The sequence below is a fragment of the Trachypithecus francoisi genome, unplaced genomic scaffold, assembly GCF_009764315.1.
Source record: "Trachypithecus francoisi isolate TF-2019V2 unplaced genomic scaffold, Tfra_2.0 Lachesis_group10, whole genome shotgun sequence".
NCBI classification, from domain to species: domain Eukaryota; kingdom Metazoa; phylum Chordata; class Mammalia; order Primates; family Cercopithecidae; genus Trachypithecus; species Trachypithecus francoisi.
Genome location: NW_022681455.1, coordinates 82657874 through 82675516, shown reverse-complemented (window position 1 = coordinate 82675516; position 17643 = coordinate 82657874). Strand labels below are relative to the sequence as shown.

At 50.1% G+C, this 17643-nt stretch overlaps 1 protein-coding gene across 10 annotated transcripts; it reads left to right on the top strand.

Moving 5' to 3' along the window:
• The first annotated feature begins 114 nt into the window (after positions 1 to 114).
• CLN3 (CLN3 lysosomal/endosomal transmembrane protein, battenin) lies at positions 115 to 17066 on the top strand. 10 transcript variants are annotated; one of them, XM_033217991.1, is made up of 17 exons: positions 115 to 253; positions 1584 to 1759; positions 1945 to 2066; positions 2220 to 2298; positions 4956 to 5052; positions 5728 to 5799; positions 6771 to 6850; positions 6971 to 7056; positions 7869 to 7941; positions 8029 to 8172; positions 10192 to 10304; positions 11384 to 11430; positions 11511 to 11579; positions 11674 to 11729; positions 11858 to 11951; positions 16467 to 16607; positions 16709 to 17066. In XM_033217991.1, the coding sequence occupies exons 3-17, from the start codon at positions 2021 to 2023 to the stop codon at positions 16826 to 16828; spliced, it is 1317 nt and encodes a 438-aa protein (XP_033073882.1). In that variant the 5' UTR covers positions 115 to 253; positions 1584 to 1759; positions 1945 to 2020; the 3' UTR covers positions 16829 to 17066. The 10 variants fall into 10 exon arrangements, with proteins under 10 accessions (XP_033073882.1, XP_033073884.1, XP_033073890.1 ...); XM_033217992.1 differs by having other exon boundaries at positions 116 to 253; positions 1494 to 1759; XM_033217993.1 differs by lacking the exon at positions 2220 to 2298.
• Positions 17067 to 17643: the final 577 nt, after the last annotated feature.

The window sequence follows — 17643 nt, the reverse complement described above, 5'->3', positions numbered from 1 at the left end:
AGTACAGACAGGGTTTTGCCATTTGGCCAGGCTGGTCTTGAACTCCTGACCTCAGGTGATCTGCCCACCTTGGCCTCCCAAAGTGCTGGGATGACGGATGTGAGCCACCACGCCCAGACCAGAGGGCACATTTCAAACAGCATTCTGAAGGCCTGGTGGTGAGAAAGAGCGGATAGAGGTGGCACAGCCCATAGCAGAGATGAGGCCAAGGACAAGAAGAGAATGCAGGATGCCGCTTTCCACCTAGGGGAAGGTAAGAGTATGATTCCTTGTTTGGAACTACATAAAGTGACCTTGCTCTACTTCTCTTCCCCACACCCTCCTTCTCCCCTCCCCAGCCCCACTTTCCTATTCCAATTAGGGCAATTGGATGAAATCACAGCATCGGAATCTTAGGCCTTAAAAACATTTAGTCTGGCCAGGTGCAGTGGCTCACGCCTGTAGTCCCAGCACTTTGGGAAGCCAAGGCAGGTGGATTGCTTGAGCTCAGGAGTTTGAGGCCAGCCTGGGCAACGTGGCAAAATCCCGTCTCTACAAAAAATACAAAAATCAGCTGGGCATGGTGGTGTGCACCTGCTGTCTCAGCTACTCAGGAGGCTGAGGTGGGAGGATCGCCTGAGCCTGGGAGGTCAATGTTGCAGCAAACCAAGATCCTGCCGCTGCACTCCAGCCTGGGCAACAGAGCAAAACCCTGTCAAAAAAAAAAAGAAATCTGGTCTAAGCACCACCTTTGATGGAGGCAGGAATCCTGCAGCAGCCTGGAGCCAACCCAGTGGCCCTCTGGTGCTCTATTTCTTATCACCATACAGGTCTCTAAGGTCACCTTTAGGTATAACATTGTATGATCGTCAACAATTTTCCAATTTTTCACACACACACACAGATATATATATATATATATCTTCTTTTCTTTTTTACTTTTTCTTTTTTTGAGAGAGGCTCTCACTCTGTCGCCCAGGCTGGAGTGCAAGTGGCATGATCATAGCTCACTGTAGCTTCACCTCCTAGGCACAAGTGATCCTCCCACCTCAGCCTCCAAAGTACCTGTGACTACAGGCATGCGCCACCATGCCCGGCTAATTTTTGTTTTATATGTATATATATTATACATATATATAGTTATATATATATTTGTCCCTTGGTTTTCTCATCTGTAACACCAGGGGTTGAACTGCTGTGACATTTTTTGGTTCTAGGATAATTTGGAAATAGGGATCTCTTAACATCTTGGATACTGTCAGTAGATAATTAATGAAATCCCCTTAGATGGGTGTTATGTTTATTTAGGTCTCTAAAACAATTTGTAAAGTCAACAGATGGGGATAAGAATGACCTGAAACTGGTCGTCTTTGTTCGAAACCAGAAACACTCCTGCCTCAAAAACAAAAACAAAAACAAAAAGGGAGGAATAAGCAGGTCCATATTTGTTTCTGGCAAGTGAGTGCTGAAGGACAGGAACTGAAGCCTCCCACAGCCATAACTGGTCCTGGCAGGATACCGTCTCGGTCCTGAGCGCCACTGATCTAAGGTCATGGCTCCGCTTGCTGCTCCCACCCGCTCCAGTTTAAAACCTGCGGTTCCAGGGTTCTCCGGCCCCTCCCTTTCTCACGCTCCGAAGCCGAGAAGGCCCAAAGCGAAGATAGAGAGGACCCGGAAGTAGGGAAAACCTCTGAGCACGTGATGGGGGAACACGCGGGTGCTGTCACGTGATCCGACAGCCGGCCTCTGCATAGTGCAGAACGTTCTGCTGCTCTTAAAGGTACAGGCCGCAGGGTCCCTGCTGTAGACGGGGCGGGGGCAGAGTACGATGGGTGGGGCGTGGTGGGTCGTAGGGCGCTCGAGATGGAGCCCCCAGCTTCCTTGATGGATTGCGGGGCGCGAGTGCCCCAGACAAGCCGGAGCTGGGACCGGCAATCGGGCGTTGATCCTTGTCGCCTGTCGCAGACCCTCATCCCTCCCGTGGGAGCCCCCTTTGGACACTCTATGACCCTGGACCCTTGGGGGACCTGAACTTGATGCGATGGGAGGCTGTGCGGGCTCGCGGCGGCGCCTTTCGGATTCCGAGGGTGAGTAATCCGGCCCACCCTCTTGGAGCGACCACCTCTGGCTCGCAGCCCACCTGAGGGGAGTGAGAGTTGACTCCACCCCGGGAGGACACGCTTGGGGCCGTCGTGCGCCTGAGAGTGGGTGGGGGTCATGCCCTCTTCTCGCTCTCCCAGGTGAGGAGACCGTCCCGGAGCCACGGCTCCCTCTGTTGGACCATCAGGGCGCCCATTGGAAGAACGCGGTGGGCTTCTGGTGAGTGGCCTGAGAGTTCAGCAAGTGACAATGGCGTGGGAAGAAGGAAGTGACAGGAGGAAAGGAGGAAGAAAGAGTTAAGCTGCGCAAAGGAGCTGAACCCACAAATATTTACTGAATCCACTGGTTTGCCCGGGGGCAGCATGTAAAATTTCCAAACTTCACTCCTTATCACCTTCCGGATTTCGCCAGATCCTCATAGCATCTGTAGGATTATTTACATTTTTTCTCCAACCAATTCAGCCTTAAAGTTTTTTAATGCACATATTTTTTAAAAGAAAACTTTAAATCACGACTCCACATGGAAAACCAGCATTTTCCTAATGAACGTTTAAATAAATGCATCACTACTAAAACTTTTATTTTTTTATTTATTTTATCTTATTCTTTTTCTTTCTGAGACAGGGTCTTGCTCTGTTGCCCAGGTTGGAATGCAGTGATGCAATCACAGCTCACTGTAGCCTGGAACTCCTGGGCTCAAGTGATCCTCCCACCTCAGCCTCCAGGTAGCTGTGACTACAGGCGTGCACCACCGCACCTGGCTAATTTTTTAATTTTTTTATAGAGATAGGGTCTCACTATAAAAAAGACTGGGCTGGTCTCAAACTCGTAGCCTCAAGTGATTCTCCTACCTCAACCTTCCAAAGTGCTGAGATTGCAAGCATGAGCCACCATGCCGGGCCTGAACCTTTTTTTAATTTGATTTTATTTTTGAGACATAGTCTCACTCTGTCACCGAGGCTAGAGAGCCGGGGCACGATCTCGGCTCACCAAAACCTCCGCCTCCCAGGTTCAAGCGATTCTCCTGTCTCAGCCCCCTGAATAGCTGGGATTACAGGCACGCATCACCAGACACAGCTAATTTTTTGGAGAGATAGGATTTCACCATGCTGGTCAGGCTGGTGTGGAACTCCTGACCTTAGGTGATCCGCTTGCCTCCACCTCCCACAGTGCTGGGATTACAGGCGTGAGTCACCGTGCCCCGCACTGAAACTTTTTAAAAGGTCATCCATATACCTTTCTAAAATCATTCAAATACCAAGCCTCCGGAAATACTTCTAGCATTAACCTAAACATTGAGGACTTGGATCCTCCACCCACTTCCGGATTGGGTTGGAAGTGGCTTCCCATGTACTGTTTGGAAGAGTCACTTAACCTCTCTGACCCTGGTTCCTCTACAGTCAAATGGGAAGAGTAGTATTGTAGTTCTACTTCAAAGTCTTGTGAAAAGGCCCCTAATGAAATCTCTGGCACCAGACCCAGATTCCCTCCCATCACTGAGTGCAAATCTGGGAGATGAGGGTAAACAAACAAAACCCTTCCTGAATCCTAAAGGCCTTTGATCTTACCTTGTTTTGATCCGTATAGCATTCTGTTGGGGGGATAGTCAGGAGATGAATTTGTATCCCTATTTTGCACATGAGTAGACTGAGACTACTAAACAGCAGACTTGGGGCTTGAACACAGTCCTTTTGGTTTCCAGCCCCAGGATTTTTTTTTTTTTTTTTTTTTTTTTTGAGACAGAGTCTCAAAAAAGCAGGATCTTGGCTTACTTACTGCAACCTCCGCCTCCCAATTCAGGCAATTCTTGTGCCTCACCCTCCGAAGTAGCTGGGATTACAGGCATGAGCCACCACGCCCAACTGATATTTGTATTTCCAGTAGAGATGGGATTTTGTCATGTTGGCCAGAATGGTCTCCAACTCCTGGCCTCAAGTGATCTACTCGCCTCAGCCTCCCAAAGTGCTGGGATTACAGGTGTGAGCCACCGTGCCCGGCTTCCCCGGATTTTTTTTTTTTTTTTTTTTTTTTACTGTACTGCAGTGCATCAGAGGATGAGAAGTGCCCCAGGAACTGAGTCACAGTGGGAACTCAGAGGAGAGAGTGGTCATGGAGACCTTCTGGGAGAGGCCTGGGAGGCTGGAAGTGAATCCAACTCTGTGATCCCAAAGCCCCTCTTTCTTCCTTTTTTTTTTCTTTTTCTTTTTTTTGAGATGGAGTCTCACTTTTGAACCCAGACTGGAGTGCAATGGCACAATCTCGGCTCACCACAAACTCTGCCTTTCAGGTTCAAGTGGTTCTCCTGCCGCAGCCTCCTGAGTAGCTAGGATTACAGGCGTGTGCCACTTCTCCCGGCTAATTTCGTATTTTTTAGTAGAGATGGGATGGCTCCATGTTGGTCAGGCTGGTCTCGAACTCCCAACCTCAGGTGATCCTCCTACCTTGGCCCCTCAAAGTGCTGGCCAAGGTAGCCCCACCGCACCCGGCCTCTTCCTTTTTATTTTTTATTTTTGTAACAGGGTCTTGCTCTGTCACCCAGGCTGGAGTGCAGTGGCATGATCACAGTTCACTGCAGCCTCTAACTCCTGGACTCAAGCAATCCTCCCACCTCAGCCGCCCAAGTAGCTGGGACTACAGTTCGAGCCACCACACCTGGCTAATTTTTTAATTTTTTGTAGAGACGGGGGTCTCACTATCTTGCCCAAGCACCAAAGCCTGTATTTCTGACCCCAACACTGAATGAAGATGGGATCTGGTGATAGAGGAAAAAAAAAAGAGGGAGCTGATTGAAGGGCACAGGTAAGGGGAGGTTTGGCACAAAGGCTATACAGATGGCTGCAGAATCAGGAGGGAGCTGAGACCTGTCCTCCTTCCAGGCTGCTGGGCCTTTGCAACAACTTCTCTTATGTGGTGATGCTGAGTGCTGCCCATGACATCCTTAGCCACGAGAGGACATCGGGAAACCAGAGCCATGTAAGTGACTCTCTACCACCACCACCATGGTTAGTCCCTGTGGGAAGATGAGGGCGTGGGACAGAGGCCCCCTTGAAAAACTCATGGAATGGGGTGGCCAAGGGATGGCACAAGGAGGGGTAAAGTTTCCAGTCTCTGGCTGGGCACAGTGGCTCACACCCATAATCCCAGCAGTTTGGGAGGCTGAGGCAGGCAGATCACTTGAAGTCAGGAGTTCAAGACCAACCTGGCCAACATGGTGAAACTCCAACTCTACTAAAAATACAAAAACTAGCTGGGTGTGGTGGCACACACCTATAGTCTGAGCTACTCAAGAGGCTGAGGCAGAAGAACTGCTTGAAGCCAGGAGGCAGAGGTTGCAATGAGCCAAGATCACACCACTGCACTCTAACTTGGGCAACAGAGTGGGACTCCATCTCAAAAAAAAAGAAAGCTCTTGAATGTGTTATCTAAACAAAGTCCATTTACGGGGTCATCTGTGGCCTGTGGTCTAGTAGGGTGAGACTCATATGGAAACCCCTCTTCATTGTGCATGCAGAGGCGCTGAGGTCCTGAGAGGTCAGTCACTGCTGACCCAAAGCCATCCTTCAACTGAAGGCAGAGCTGGGATGAGAGCTGGCTCTGTGTGTCTATCCCTCTGCTTCCAGGGTGAAAGACATTGTTTTCTTCCATCAGGTGGACCCAGGCCCAGTGCCCATCCCCCACAACAGCTCATCACGATTTGACTGCAACTCTGTCTCTACGGCTGTGCGTACTAATCTCACCTGGTCCTCTCCTGACCCAGGGCCCCTGGGTCTAGAGACCCCACTCCCAGCCCTTCACTACCCAGCTGGGCCTGTCATGATTAAAACAGTTGAGACCTGGGCTGGGCGCATTGGCTTACACCTGTAATCCCAGCACTTTGGGAGACCAAGGTGGGAGGATCACCTGAGCCTAGGAGTTTGAGACCAGCCTGGGCAGTATAGTGAGACCCCATCTTAAGGGAAAAGAGAAAAAAAGGGTATATGTAATAATCGAGATCTTAATATAATTTCTGAGGCTGAGGCGGGCAGATCACTTGAGGCCAGGAGTTCAAGACCAGCCTGGCCAACATGGTGAAACCCTATCTGTACTACAAATACAAAAATTAGCCAGATGTGGTGGTGCACACCTGTAATCCCAGCTACTTGGGAGGCTGAGGCAGGAGAGTCACTTGAACCCAGGAGGTGGAGGTTGTAGTGAGCCGAGATCGAGTCACTACACTCCAGCCTGGGTGGCAGAGTAAGACTCCGTCTCAAAAAAAAAAAAATATATATATATATATATATATATTTATATTTTATATATATATTTATTATATTTTATATATATATATATTTATATTATATATATATATTTATATTTATATATATATTTATATATATAAAGGTTTTTATATATATGTATACAGTTTCTGAGCCCTTTCTGTATGTAGCATATATTAGCTCGTTTAATCCACACAGCAGTCCTGTGAGCTAGGTGCTATGATATCCCCATTTTCCAGATGAGGAAACTGAAGCTGATAGAATATAAACTCTTGACACACAGCTAAGGAGTGGCAGAGCTGAGACTTGAACCCAGGTGTGCCTGACCCCAGAGCCTGTGTTTGTAGCAGCCCGGCTCCTACTTCTCCTTGGCCACGTGGTTGGGAGGGTTGTCCCCTGGAACCTCTGGGGTCTCACTCCTTTCTCCTGTCCCAGGCCGTGCTCCTGGCAGACATCCTCCCCACGCTCGTCATCAAATTGTTGGCTCCTCTTGGCCTTCACCTGCTGCCCTACAGGTCTGGGTGGGAGTAGCAGGAGGCAGGGCAGGCAGGAGCTGAGAATGGGGAGGCCGGGAGGGCTGAGATGCTGAGAGTAGAGACTGACCTTCCCTCTCTCTTCCGTTCTGGCCCCCTCAGCCCCCGGGTTCTTGTCAGTGGGATTTGTGCTGCTGGAAGCTTCGTCCTGGTTGCCTTTTCTCATTCTGTGGGGACCAGCCTGTGTGGTGAGTGTGCGATTCTGTGTCAGATGGGGGTCCCTGAGGAACCGCATCAGAGCATTTGTGGGAAGAGTCTTCCCAGCCTCCCAGAGGAAAGGGATTCTTTCTGTCACCCTTAGAGGCCTGCTAGGGCTATCAGCAGTAGGAGATGGGATACTGGGGCAATTTGAAGGGGTAGGCAGTGGAGGAGATGGGAAAAAATGGATGAATTAGATGGAGATTGAGGTGAACAAAGTCAAGACTCTGTGATGGGCCGGGCACGTTGACTCATGCCTATAATCCCAGCATTTTGGAAAGCCGAGGCAGGCAGATCACCTGAGGTCAGGAGTTCGAAACCAGCCTGGCCAACATGGAGAAACCCTGTCTGTACCAAAAATACAAAAATTAGCTGGGTGTGGTGGCACGAGCCTGTAATCCCAGCTACTCAGGAGGCTGAGGCAGGAGAATCTCCTGAACCTGGGAGGCAGAAGGTTGCAGTGAGCCGAGATCACGCCACTGTACTCCAGCCTGGGTGACAGGGCGAGACTCCATCTCCAAAAAGAAAAGAAAAGAAAAAGAAAAAGACTGTTGGAGGGGCAGAGACATCAAGGGTGCATGTCTGCTCCTGGTCTGATAACTGGGTGGATGGAGGTGCCACTCTCCGTGAAGGGGCACACAGGGGAGGGGGACTCTGCTTCAGACCTGGAACCTGGCCTGTACACGAGATCTGTTGGAGCCTCTATGAGGTGATATGGAGGAGGCCATGGCCAGACACCTTAGGGGCCTGGGCGATGTGGCAGGGCAAGGTGTTACCACCCTGTTGCTTGTCCTCCCCCCAGGTGTGGTCTTGGCTAGCATCTCATCAGGCCTCGGGGAGGTCACCTTCCTCTCCCTCACTGCTTTCTACCCCAGGTAAGCAGGTGGAGCAGGGAATGTGGGGAGAGGCTGTCACATGGTCGGCCTTGGTCCTCCTGAATGCTCCTGTGTTCTCCTTCCCAGGGCTGTGATCTCCTGGTGGTCCTCAGGGACTGGGGGAGCTGGGCTGCTGGGGGCCCTGTCCTACCTGGGCCTCACCCAGGCTGGCCTCTCCCCCCAGCAGACCCTGCTCTCCATGCTGGGTATCCCTGCCCTGCTGCTGGCCAGGTGAGTTGTCCTGAACTAGGAGGGAGAGGGATCCAAGGAGAGAAAACTTGGCCATGGCCAGGCGTGGTGGCTCACGCCTGTAATCCCAGCATTTTGGGAGGCCGAGGAGGGCAGATCGCCTAAGGTCAGGAAACCAGCCTGGCCAACATGGTGAAACCCCATCACTACTAAAAATACAAAAATTAGCCAGGTATGTTGGCGGGTGCCTGTAGTCCCAACTACTCAGGAGGCTGAGGCAGGAGGATTGCTTGAACCCTGGAGGCAGTGGTGGCAGTGAGCCGAGATCTCACCATTGCACTCCAGCCCGGGCAACAGAGTAAGACTCTGTCTCAGGAAAAAAAAAAAAAGAAAGAAAACTTGATTATGATTGCAACCTTCAAATCCCTACCTTGCTCTGAAGGGAGGTGGAATCTGGACTCTGATAGCCCCAGGTGTGAGTCCTGGAGCTGCTACTTTTTAGCTGTGTGGCGTTGAACAAGTTACTCCACCTCTCTGAACCCTCAGTTTCCCCATATCTCAAATGGCAGTCGTTCTTGCTTTCCTGGGAGGTGATGAGGGTAATGCATTCAGCACAGTGTGGTTCCCAAGGTGATTAGAAGTAGGATGAGGGTGGACTTTGATTAGTTCTTTTTTTTTTTTTGAGATGAAGTCTCTCTGTCACTCAGGCTGGAGTGCAGTGGCTGGTGTGATCTCAGCTCACTGCAACTTCGGTCTCCCGGGCTCTAGTGATTCTCCTGCCTCAACCTCCCAAGTAGCTGGGACTACAGGCCCATGCCACCAGGCCTGGCTAATTTTTTATATTTTTAGTAGACACGGGTTTCACTGTGTTGGCCAGGCTGGTCTTGAACTCCTGACCTCAAGTGATCCGCCTGCCTTGGCCTCCCATAATGCTGGGAATACAGGCGTGAGCCACTGTGCCTGGCCTGATATAGTTCTTGTATTTTCATACATATTAGGAAGCACTTTGGCCCGGCATGGTGGTGGGGTGAAACCTGTGTCTACTAAAAATACAAAAATTAGCCAGGCTTAGTGGCGCTTGCTTGTAGTCCCAGCTACTTGGGAGGCTGAGGCAGAAGAATCGCCAGGAGGCAGAGGTTGCAGTGAGCCGAGATCATGCCACTGCCCTCCAGGCTGGGCAACAGAGCGAGACTCATCTCAAAAAAAACAAAAAAAAAAGGAAACACTTTGAACTAGCCAATCACACCTGACCCTTCACAAGATTAGTGCTTAGGACAAGTCCAGGTAGAAAAAGTGAGTCCATTTAAAGGAAAATATTAAGTAAATATATATATATACACACAGGAGGAAAGTGGATATGGCAAATAACATGAAGCCAGAACCTAAGTGACTAAAATCGAGGAAGTTCTGGCCTAGCACAGAGTGAACGTATAATTAATGGGAACTAGAGCAACCATTAGAATAATAATGGCCAGAAAACAGAACTGACTCGCTTGATATGAGCCAGCAGTCCAAACGAGGACCTGCTGAACATAGTGGCTCATGGCTGTAATCCCAGTGCTTTAGTAGACTGAACCTGGAGGACCACTAGAGGTGAGAAATTTGAGACCAGCCTGGGCAGCATAGCGAGATTCCATTTATACAAAAAATGGAAAATATGAGGCGGGCTTGGTGGCACATGCCTGTAGTCCCAGCTACTTGGGAGGCTGAGGCAGGAGGATTGCTTGAGCCTGGGAGGTCGAGGCTGCAGTGAGCTATGATTGCACCACTGCATTCCAGCCTGGGTGATGGAGAAAGACCCTGTCTCTGAAAAAAAATCACAACAAAACAAAGGCCCGTGAATAGGAACAACAAGGAGATAAATTCAGCTCCAAAGAAGGGAGCCTTTGTCTACAATTGGAGCTCTCCAGCACAGTGTAGGCACCTTAGAGGCAGTGAGCTACCCATCTTTGGAAGTGTTCAAAGGTAGAGGTGTTCCCTGGGAAAAGAGTGGCCTAAACAGCCCCTGGGGACCTTCCCAGTCAGTAGGGGTCTCTGACCCTGCCTTCATCCTACTCCTAGCTATTTCTTGTTGCTCACATCTCCTGAGGCCCAGGACCCTGGAGGGGAAGAAGAGGCAGAGAGCTCATCCCGGCAGCCCCTCATAAGAACCGAGGCCCCGGAGTTGAAGCCAGGTGGGAGACACAGACCCTTAGAAAGGTCACTTTCTCTCTGGGTTTGGCCTTTTCCTCTCTGCAATGGACACAGTTATGAGGGGAAAGAGAGTGAGGGTACTGGTTATGGGAAAAGCCTTTGTCTATTTGAGAAATACTTGTTGAGGCCCAGCACAGAGGCTCACGCCTGTAATATCCCAGCACTTTGGGAGGCTGAAGCAGGAGGATCTCTTGAGCTCAGGAGTTTGAGTCCATCCTGGGCAACAGAGCAAGACCCTGTCATAAAAAAGAAAAGAAAGAAAGAAAAGAAAGGGAGGGAGGGAGAGGTATTAATTGAGTACTTACCATGTGCCAGGCATTCCAGTCACAAGTGCTGAGGCCCTGCGGTGGGGATAAGCTGGGATGTTCTAGTTCAAGTGATCCTTTGGAAGTGTTCAAAGGGATAAGCTTGAACCCAGGAGGCGGAGGTTGCAGTGAGCCGAGATCGCACCACTGCACTCCTGCCTGGGCAACTGAGTGAGACTCTGTCTCAAAAAATAAAAACAATTTAAAAAGAGACATGAAGAGGTCTCACCTGGTTAGCTTTTTTTTTTCATCATGGTAAAAAGTATATATATTACTCGAAGTTTACCATTTTATTTTATTTTTTTGTCTTATTTTATTTTTTTGAGACGGAGTTTCACTCTTGTTGCCCAGGCTGGAGTGTGATGGCGCAATCTCAGCTCACTGCAACCTCTGCCTCCCGGGTTCAAGTGATTCTCCCGCCTCAGCCACCTGAGTAGCTGGGATTACAGGCACCCGCCATCACACACGGCTAATTTTTGTATTTTTAGTAGAGATGGGGTTTCTCCATGTTGGCCAGGGTGATCTTGAACTCCTGACCTCAGGTGATCCGCCCGCCTCAGCTTCCCAAATTGCTGGGATTACAAGCGTGAGCCACTGCGCCCAACCATTTTAACAATTTTTAAGTGTCCAATACAGTGGCATGTAAGTCACTTCCCACTGTTGCGTGGTCTGGTTAATTCTGTCACACCGGCGCCTCTTTGCCGAGTCTTCAGTGTGAAAACTTCATCTGCCCTTCTCTCTCTGTTCCCCTGCAGGCTCCAGCTCCAGCCTCTCCCTTCGGGAAAGGTGGACAGTGTTCAAGGTTCGGATAATGGCTGGGGTGTGTCCCCGTGGGAGTTGCTCACCTCCGGGCCCCCCACTTATATCTTCTGCCTTTTCCAGGGTCTGCTGTGGTACATTGTCCCCTTGGTCGTGGTTTACTTTGCCGAATATTTCATCAACCAGGGACTTGTGAGTGAGGGGTGCTGGGAGGGGTGTGGAGGTGGTGACTGGGGCTGGGACCCACACGGCCCCATCCATCTCCCCTGTCTGGTCTTTGCTGCAGTTTGAACTCCTCTTTTTCCGGAACACTTCCCTGAGTCACGCTCAGCAATACCGCTGGTAAGAGGAGCGAGGGCAGTGGGCTGGGAGGGTGCCGTGGTGATGGGGCTGCCCTGCTCAGTAGGGACCTGGGGGAGTGGGATGGTCCCTGGAGGAGCGTCCTCTCCTACTCCCTACCCTGACCTCAGGTACCAGATGTTGTACCAGGCTGGCGTCTTTGCCTCCCGCTCTTCTCTCCGCTGCTGTCACATCCGTTTCACCTGGGCCCTGGCCCTGCTGCAGGTACCAAACCCCTGCCCCTCACTCCGTTCCCACCTTGGCTCCCAGCTTCCCCAAACTCCCCTGCTTCCCACTATCAGTAGGAAGTGTAATTTTTTTTTTTTTTTTTTTTTTTTTTTTGAGACAGAGTCTCACTCTGTTGTCCAGGCTGGAGTGCAGTGGCACGATCTTGGCTCACTGCAACCTCTGCCTCCCGGATTCAAGTGATTCTCCTGCCTCAGTCTCCCGAGTAGCTGGGATTACAGGTGCCTCCCTCCATACCTGGCTAATTTTTGTATTTTTAGTAGAGATGGGGTTTTGCCATATTTGCTGGTCTTGAACTCCTGACCTCAGGTGATGTGCTGGCCTCAGCCTCCCAAAGTGCTGGGATTACAGGGAAGTATAAATTGTACACTATCATTTCTTTTTTTTTTTTTTTTTTTTTTTTTTTTTGAGGCAGAGTCTCGCTCTGTCGCCCAGACTGGAGTGCAGTGGCGCAATCTCGGCTCACTGCAAGCTCCGCCTCCCGGGTTCACGCCATTCTCCTGCCTCAGCCTCCCGAGTAGCTGGGACTACAGGCGCCCGCCACCTCGCCCGGCTAGTTTTTTGTATTTTTAGTAGAGACGGGGTTTCACCGTGTTAGCCAGGATGGTCTCGATCTCCTGACCTCGTGATCCGCCCGTCTCGGCCTCCCAAAGTGCTGGGATTACAGGCTTGAGCCACCGCGCCCGGCCCACTATCATTTCTTAGCACAGGGTACCGAAGTCCAGCAGGGCTCCATGTAAAATGTATAGCCTCAGGAGCCAAGCAAAACTGAGCTTCAGTACTCAGCCACTGAGTGACTTAGGGCAGGTCTCAGAACCTCTCTGAGCCGCAATTTCCTCATGTATAAATTGGGTGTGGCCAATACCTATTTTTCAGAGTAGTTGTAAGAAATAGAGATGAAAGGAAGAATGGAAGAACAAGGGTTTGTATTGTGTATGTATGCGTGTGTGTGTGTGTGTTTTAAGCTGTGTGGTGATTGGGCTGGGCCAGGTGGCTCATGCCTGTAGTCCCAGCACTTTGGGAGGCTGAGGCAGGTGGATCATTTGAGCCTGGTAGTTCAAGTCCAGCCTGGGCAACATGGCAAAATCACATCTCTACAAAAATTAGCCAGGTGTGGTGGTGCACACCTGTAGTCTTAGCTACTAGGAAGCTGAGATGGGAGGATCACTTGAGCCTATGAGGTCAAGGCTGCAGTGCACCAAGGTCATGCCTCTGTACTCCAGCCTAGGCAACAGAACGAGGCCCTGTCTCCCAAAAAAAGAAAAAGAAAGAAAAAGTCAGGACCTTCTTCTGTCGCCCAGGCTGGAGTACAGTGGCATGATCATAGGTCACTTACCTCATGCAAAGAGACAGGCTTTCAAATAATGTTTCTAACTATAAGAAAATGTACAGTTCCTTTATTCTAGATAGTTAATTATAATAGAATTGGTGACTTTGTAGTCAATGGGTTATTTATCTTAAGGGTGGTGAGCAAATCCCACTGCCCTTGGCAAACAGTAGTTTACAGCTTTAAGGGCACAAACACACTTCCTTACAACAGTCTAATAAAAGGAGTTTCATATAACCAGTATTCATTGTTTCAAGGTTACAAATCCACAGTCCCTGGAGGTAACTGTTACAATAAACTGTCAACTGTGACAGGAAAGTCCTCTGCTCTTGAAATCTAGGAACTCCACCAGTGGTGGTTCACACCTGTAATCCCAGCACTTTGGGAGCTGGAGGTGGACGAATCACCTGAGGTCAGGAGTTCAAGACCAGTCTGGCCAACACAGTGAAACCCCGTCTCTACTAAAAATACAAAAATTAGTCGGGCGTGGTGGCACCTGTCTGTCATCCCAGCTACTCGCTAGGCTGAGGCAGAAGAATTGCTTGAACCTGGGAGATAGAGGTTGCAGTGAGCTGAGATCGCACCACTGCACTCCAGCCTGGGCCACACAGAGCAAGACTCCATCTCCAAAAAAGAAAAGAAAACCTTAGGAATTCAATTCTGTGATAGCAAAATACAGAAATAGAGATTATACTTTAGGCCAGGTGTTGTGACTCCCACCTGTAATCCCAATGCTTTTGGAGGCTAGGGTAGGGGGATGACTTGAAGCCAGGAGCTTGAGACCAGACTGGGCAACATAGTGAGACCCCCATCTCTAAAAAAAAAAAAAAAAAACAGGCGGGAGAATTGCTTGAGCCAGGAGTTTGAGAGAGCAGCCTGGGTAACATCATGAGACCCCATCTCTACAAAAGACAACAGGGTGTGGTGACATTCACCTGTAATCCCAGCTACTTGGGAGGCTGAGGCGGGAGGATTGCTTTAGCCCAGGAGTTCCAGGCTGCAGTGAGCCATAATCATGCTACTGTATCCCAGCCTGGGTGAGACCCTATCCCCCCCAAAAAAAAAGAAAGAAAAAATTACACTTTAATATTATGGCAAAAGCATGTAAATATCCTCCAACCTTTTTCCTTATTTATCTGAGCAGTGCTGCAAGCCCAGGGTTTGTACCCACAAAACCCCAGATTTATAATTTGGGGTGCTTCTAGATACCACTGAAATATGTAGCTTATGGTTTTAAGCTACATGTTTTTAGCTATAATTTTTTTTTTTTTTTTTTTTTTTTTTTGAGATAAAGACTTGCTCCATTGCCCAGGCTAGAATGCAGTGGTGCAATCTTGGCTCACTGCAACCTCTGCCTCCCACATTCAAGCAATTCTCAAGCCTCAGCCTTCTGAGTAGCTGGGATTACAGGTGCACGCCACTACACCCGGATAATTTTTTGTTTTGTTTTGTTTTTTAGAGACAGAGTTTCGCTCTTGTTGCTCAGGCTGGAGTGCAATGGCGTGATCTCAGCTCACTGCAACCTCCGCCTCTGGGATTCAAGCGATTCTCCTGCCTCAGCCTCCTGAGTAGATGGGATTACAGGCACGTGCCACTACACCTGGCTAATTTTTGTATTTTTTAATAGAGATGGGGTTTCGCCATGTTGGCTAGGCTGGTCTTGAACTTCTGACCTCAGGTGATCCACCCACCTTGGCCTCCCAAAGTGCTGGGATTACAGGCATGAGCCACCACACCTGGCTAGGGGTGTGTCCTTTTTAATGCTCATCTTTAAGTCCACCTCAGATTTAATGAATTGGGACCTCTAGGGTAAGCCCTGCTTGGGGCATTTGTACCTAGATCCCCAGGCGATGTTTACGTATACGAAATATATGAACCGCCAGGAGGTTGCCTACACACTACACAAGAGGCAACGTAGCATGGTCAGGGCTAGGAGAATGGCACCTCCCTGAGAGACTGGGATACAGAGGTGGGACCTACACCCTGGAGTGGGGACCAAGGAGGCTTCCTGGCCAAGTGCGGTGGCTCCTGCCTATAATCCCAGCACTTTGGGAGGCTGAGGCAGAGGGGCAGCAACTGCTTGAGGCCAGGAGTTCAAGCCCAGCTGAATAGGATGCCCGCCTACTCCCACCTTGTTTTACGATAGTGAACCAGTGGTTTTTCAAACGGGCAATTTTGCTGCCCAGGGGATGTTTGGCAACGTCTGCAGGCATTCTTTGGTTGTTACAACTAAGGGATGCTATGGGCATCTAGTGGGCAGAGTCAGGGATGCTGCTAAATGCACTGCTGTACACAGGACAGCCCTCACCACACAGAACGACCAGCACCAAATGCCAAGAGTGCTGCAATTGAGAAATCCTGGTTTCGATGGTCCCACTTCCTTTAGGAAGCCTCCGGTTTTGTTTGTTTGTTTGTTTGTTTTTTGAGACAGGATCTTGCTCTGTCACCCAGGCTGGAGTACAGTGACACAGTCATAGCTTACTGCAGCTTCCACCTCCTGGGTTCAAGCAATCCTGCTTAGACTCCCAAGTAGCTGGGACTACAGGTGCATGCCACCACGCTCAACTAATTTTTAAATTTTTTATAGAGACGGAGTTCTGTTATGTTGCCCAGGCTGGTCTCAAACTCCTGGCCTCAAGTGATCGTCCCACCTGGGTCTCCCAATGTGCTGGTATTACCTGCATGAGCCACTGCACCAGGCTGAGGTTGGGATTTTTTTTTTTTTTTTTTTTTTTTTTTTGAGATGGAGTCTCTCTCTGTTGCCCAGGCTGGAGTACAGTGGTGCAATCTTGGCTCACTGCAGCCTCTGCCTCCCAGGTTCAAGCGATTCTCCTGCCTCAGCCTCCCAAGTAGCTGGGACTACAGGACCACTACACCCAGCTAATTTTTGTATTTTTAGTTGAGATGGGGTTTTACCATGTTTAGCAGAGACCAGGCCAGGCTGGTCTCGAAATCCTGACCTCAGGTGATCTGCCTGCCTCAGCCTTCCAAAGTGCTGGGATTATAGGTTTGAGCCACCACCCTGGGCTGGTGTTGAGATTTTATCTAGGCCTGGGAACCCTGTCCTTCACCAGTATCTCCTAGAACCAAGGGTCCCTGGAGGAGAGGCCCCCTCTCCCTCCCTGCCCCACCCTGGGCCCAGGCTCAGCCTCTCCCTCTGCTCACAGTGCCTCAACCTGGCATTCCTGCTGGCGGACGTGTGGTTCGGCTTTCTGCCAAGCATCTACTTCGTCTTCCTGATCATTCTGTATGAGGGGCTCCTGGGAGGCGCAGCCTATGTGAACACCTTCCACAACATCGCCCTGGAGGTCAGCACCGGCCGGGCAAGGGCTGTGGGTGGCCTGTCCAGGGACACCCAGGGCAGGGATGTCTGGGACTGAAGCCTCACCCCTGTTCTCTGCCCTCCCAGACCAGTGATGAGCACCGGGAGTTTGCAATGGCGGCCACCTGCATCTCTGACACGCTGGGGATCTCCCTGTCGGGGCTCCTGGCTTTGCCTCTGCACGACTTCCTGTGCCAGCTCTCCTGATACTCGGGATCCTTGGGACGCTGGTCACATTCACCTGTGGGCAGAGGGGCAGGTCACATAGCCAGGCCCACCCTAGAGCCCCTCCACGAACTGTGCTCCTGGCCTTTCCAGCAGGGCTGGGAGTAGGGAAGGGCTGAGACCTTGTTCCCCTTGCAGCGGGGGCTAGCCATTGTCTCCTGCTCAGGGAGTTTCTTCCTGGCATCATGCCCTCTGAATAAATGCTGATTTTATCCATGGACTTCTTGTGCTGTTTTTGTCTCTAAAAAGAAAATACTTTTATTATAAAAGTAATACATGACCACTTTCCTATATATAGACAGCATCAAGAAGGTATGTCAGCAGATTCCTCTCTTTTTGTTTGTTTTGTTTTGTTTTGTTTTGTTTGACAAGAGTCTCGCTCTGTCACCCAGGCTGGAGTGCAACGGCGCGATCTTGGCTCACTGCAACCTCCATTTCCCGGTTCAAGCAATTCTCCTGCCTCAGCCTCCCAAGTAGCTGGGATTACAGCTGTGCACCACCACGTCTGGCCAGTTTTTGTATTTTTAGGACAGATGGCGTTTTGCCATGTTGGTCAGGCTGGTCTCAAACTCATGACCTCAGGTGATCCATCCGCCTTGGCCTCCCAAAGTGCTGGGATTACAGGTGTGAGCCACTGTGCCTGGCCTCTGCTGTTTTTAGGCCTTATGTATTCATTCATTCATGTATTCATTGTATGGTACAATCTATAAACAATCATGTTGGACATTCTTTCCAGCATGAAAGTTTCCAGAGAAGTGGAAAGAATTGTGCAGTGAATCACCCTGAGTGTGCACTAC

Excerpts from the sequence above, each read along its gene's own strand:
- CLN3 (XM_033217991.1), top strand. The coding sequence starts at position 2,021 with ATGGGAGGCTGTGCGGGCTCGCGGCGGCGCCTTTCGGATTCCGAGG. Across the intron at positions 2,067-2,219 it reads GCGCCTTTCGGATTCCGAGG|GTGAGGAGACCGTCCCGGAG; the intron begins GTGAGTAATCCG and ends TCGCTCTCCCAG. Across the intron at positions 8,173-10,191 it reads CCTGCCCTGCTGCTGGCCAG|CTATTTCTTGTTGCTCACAT; the intron begins GTGAGTTGTCCT and ends TCCTACTCCTAG.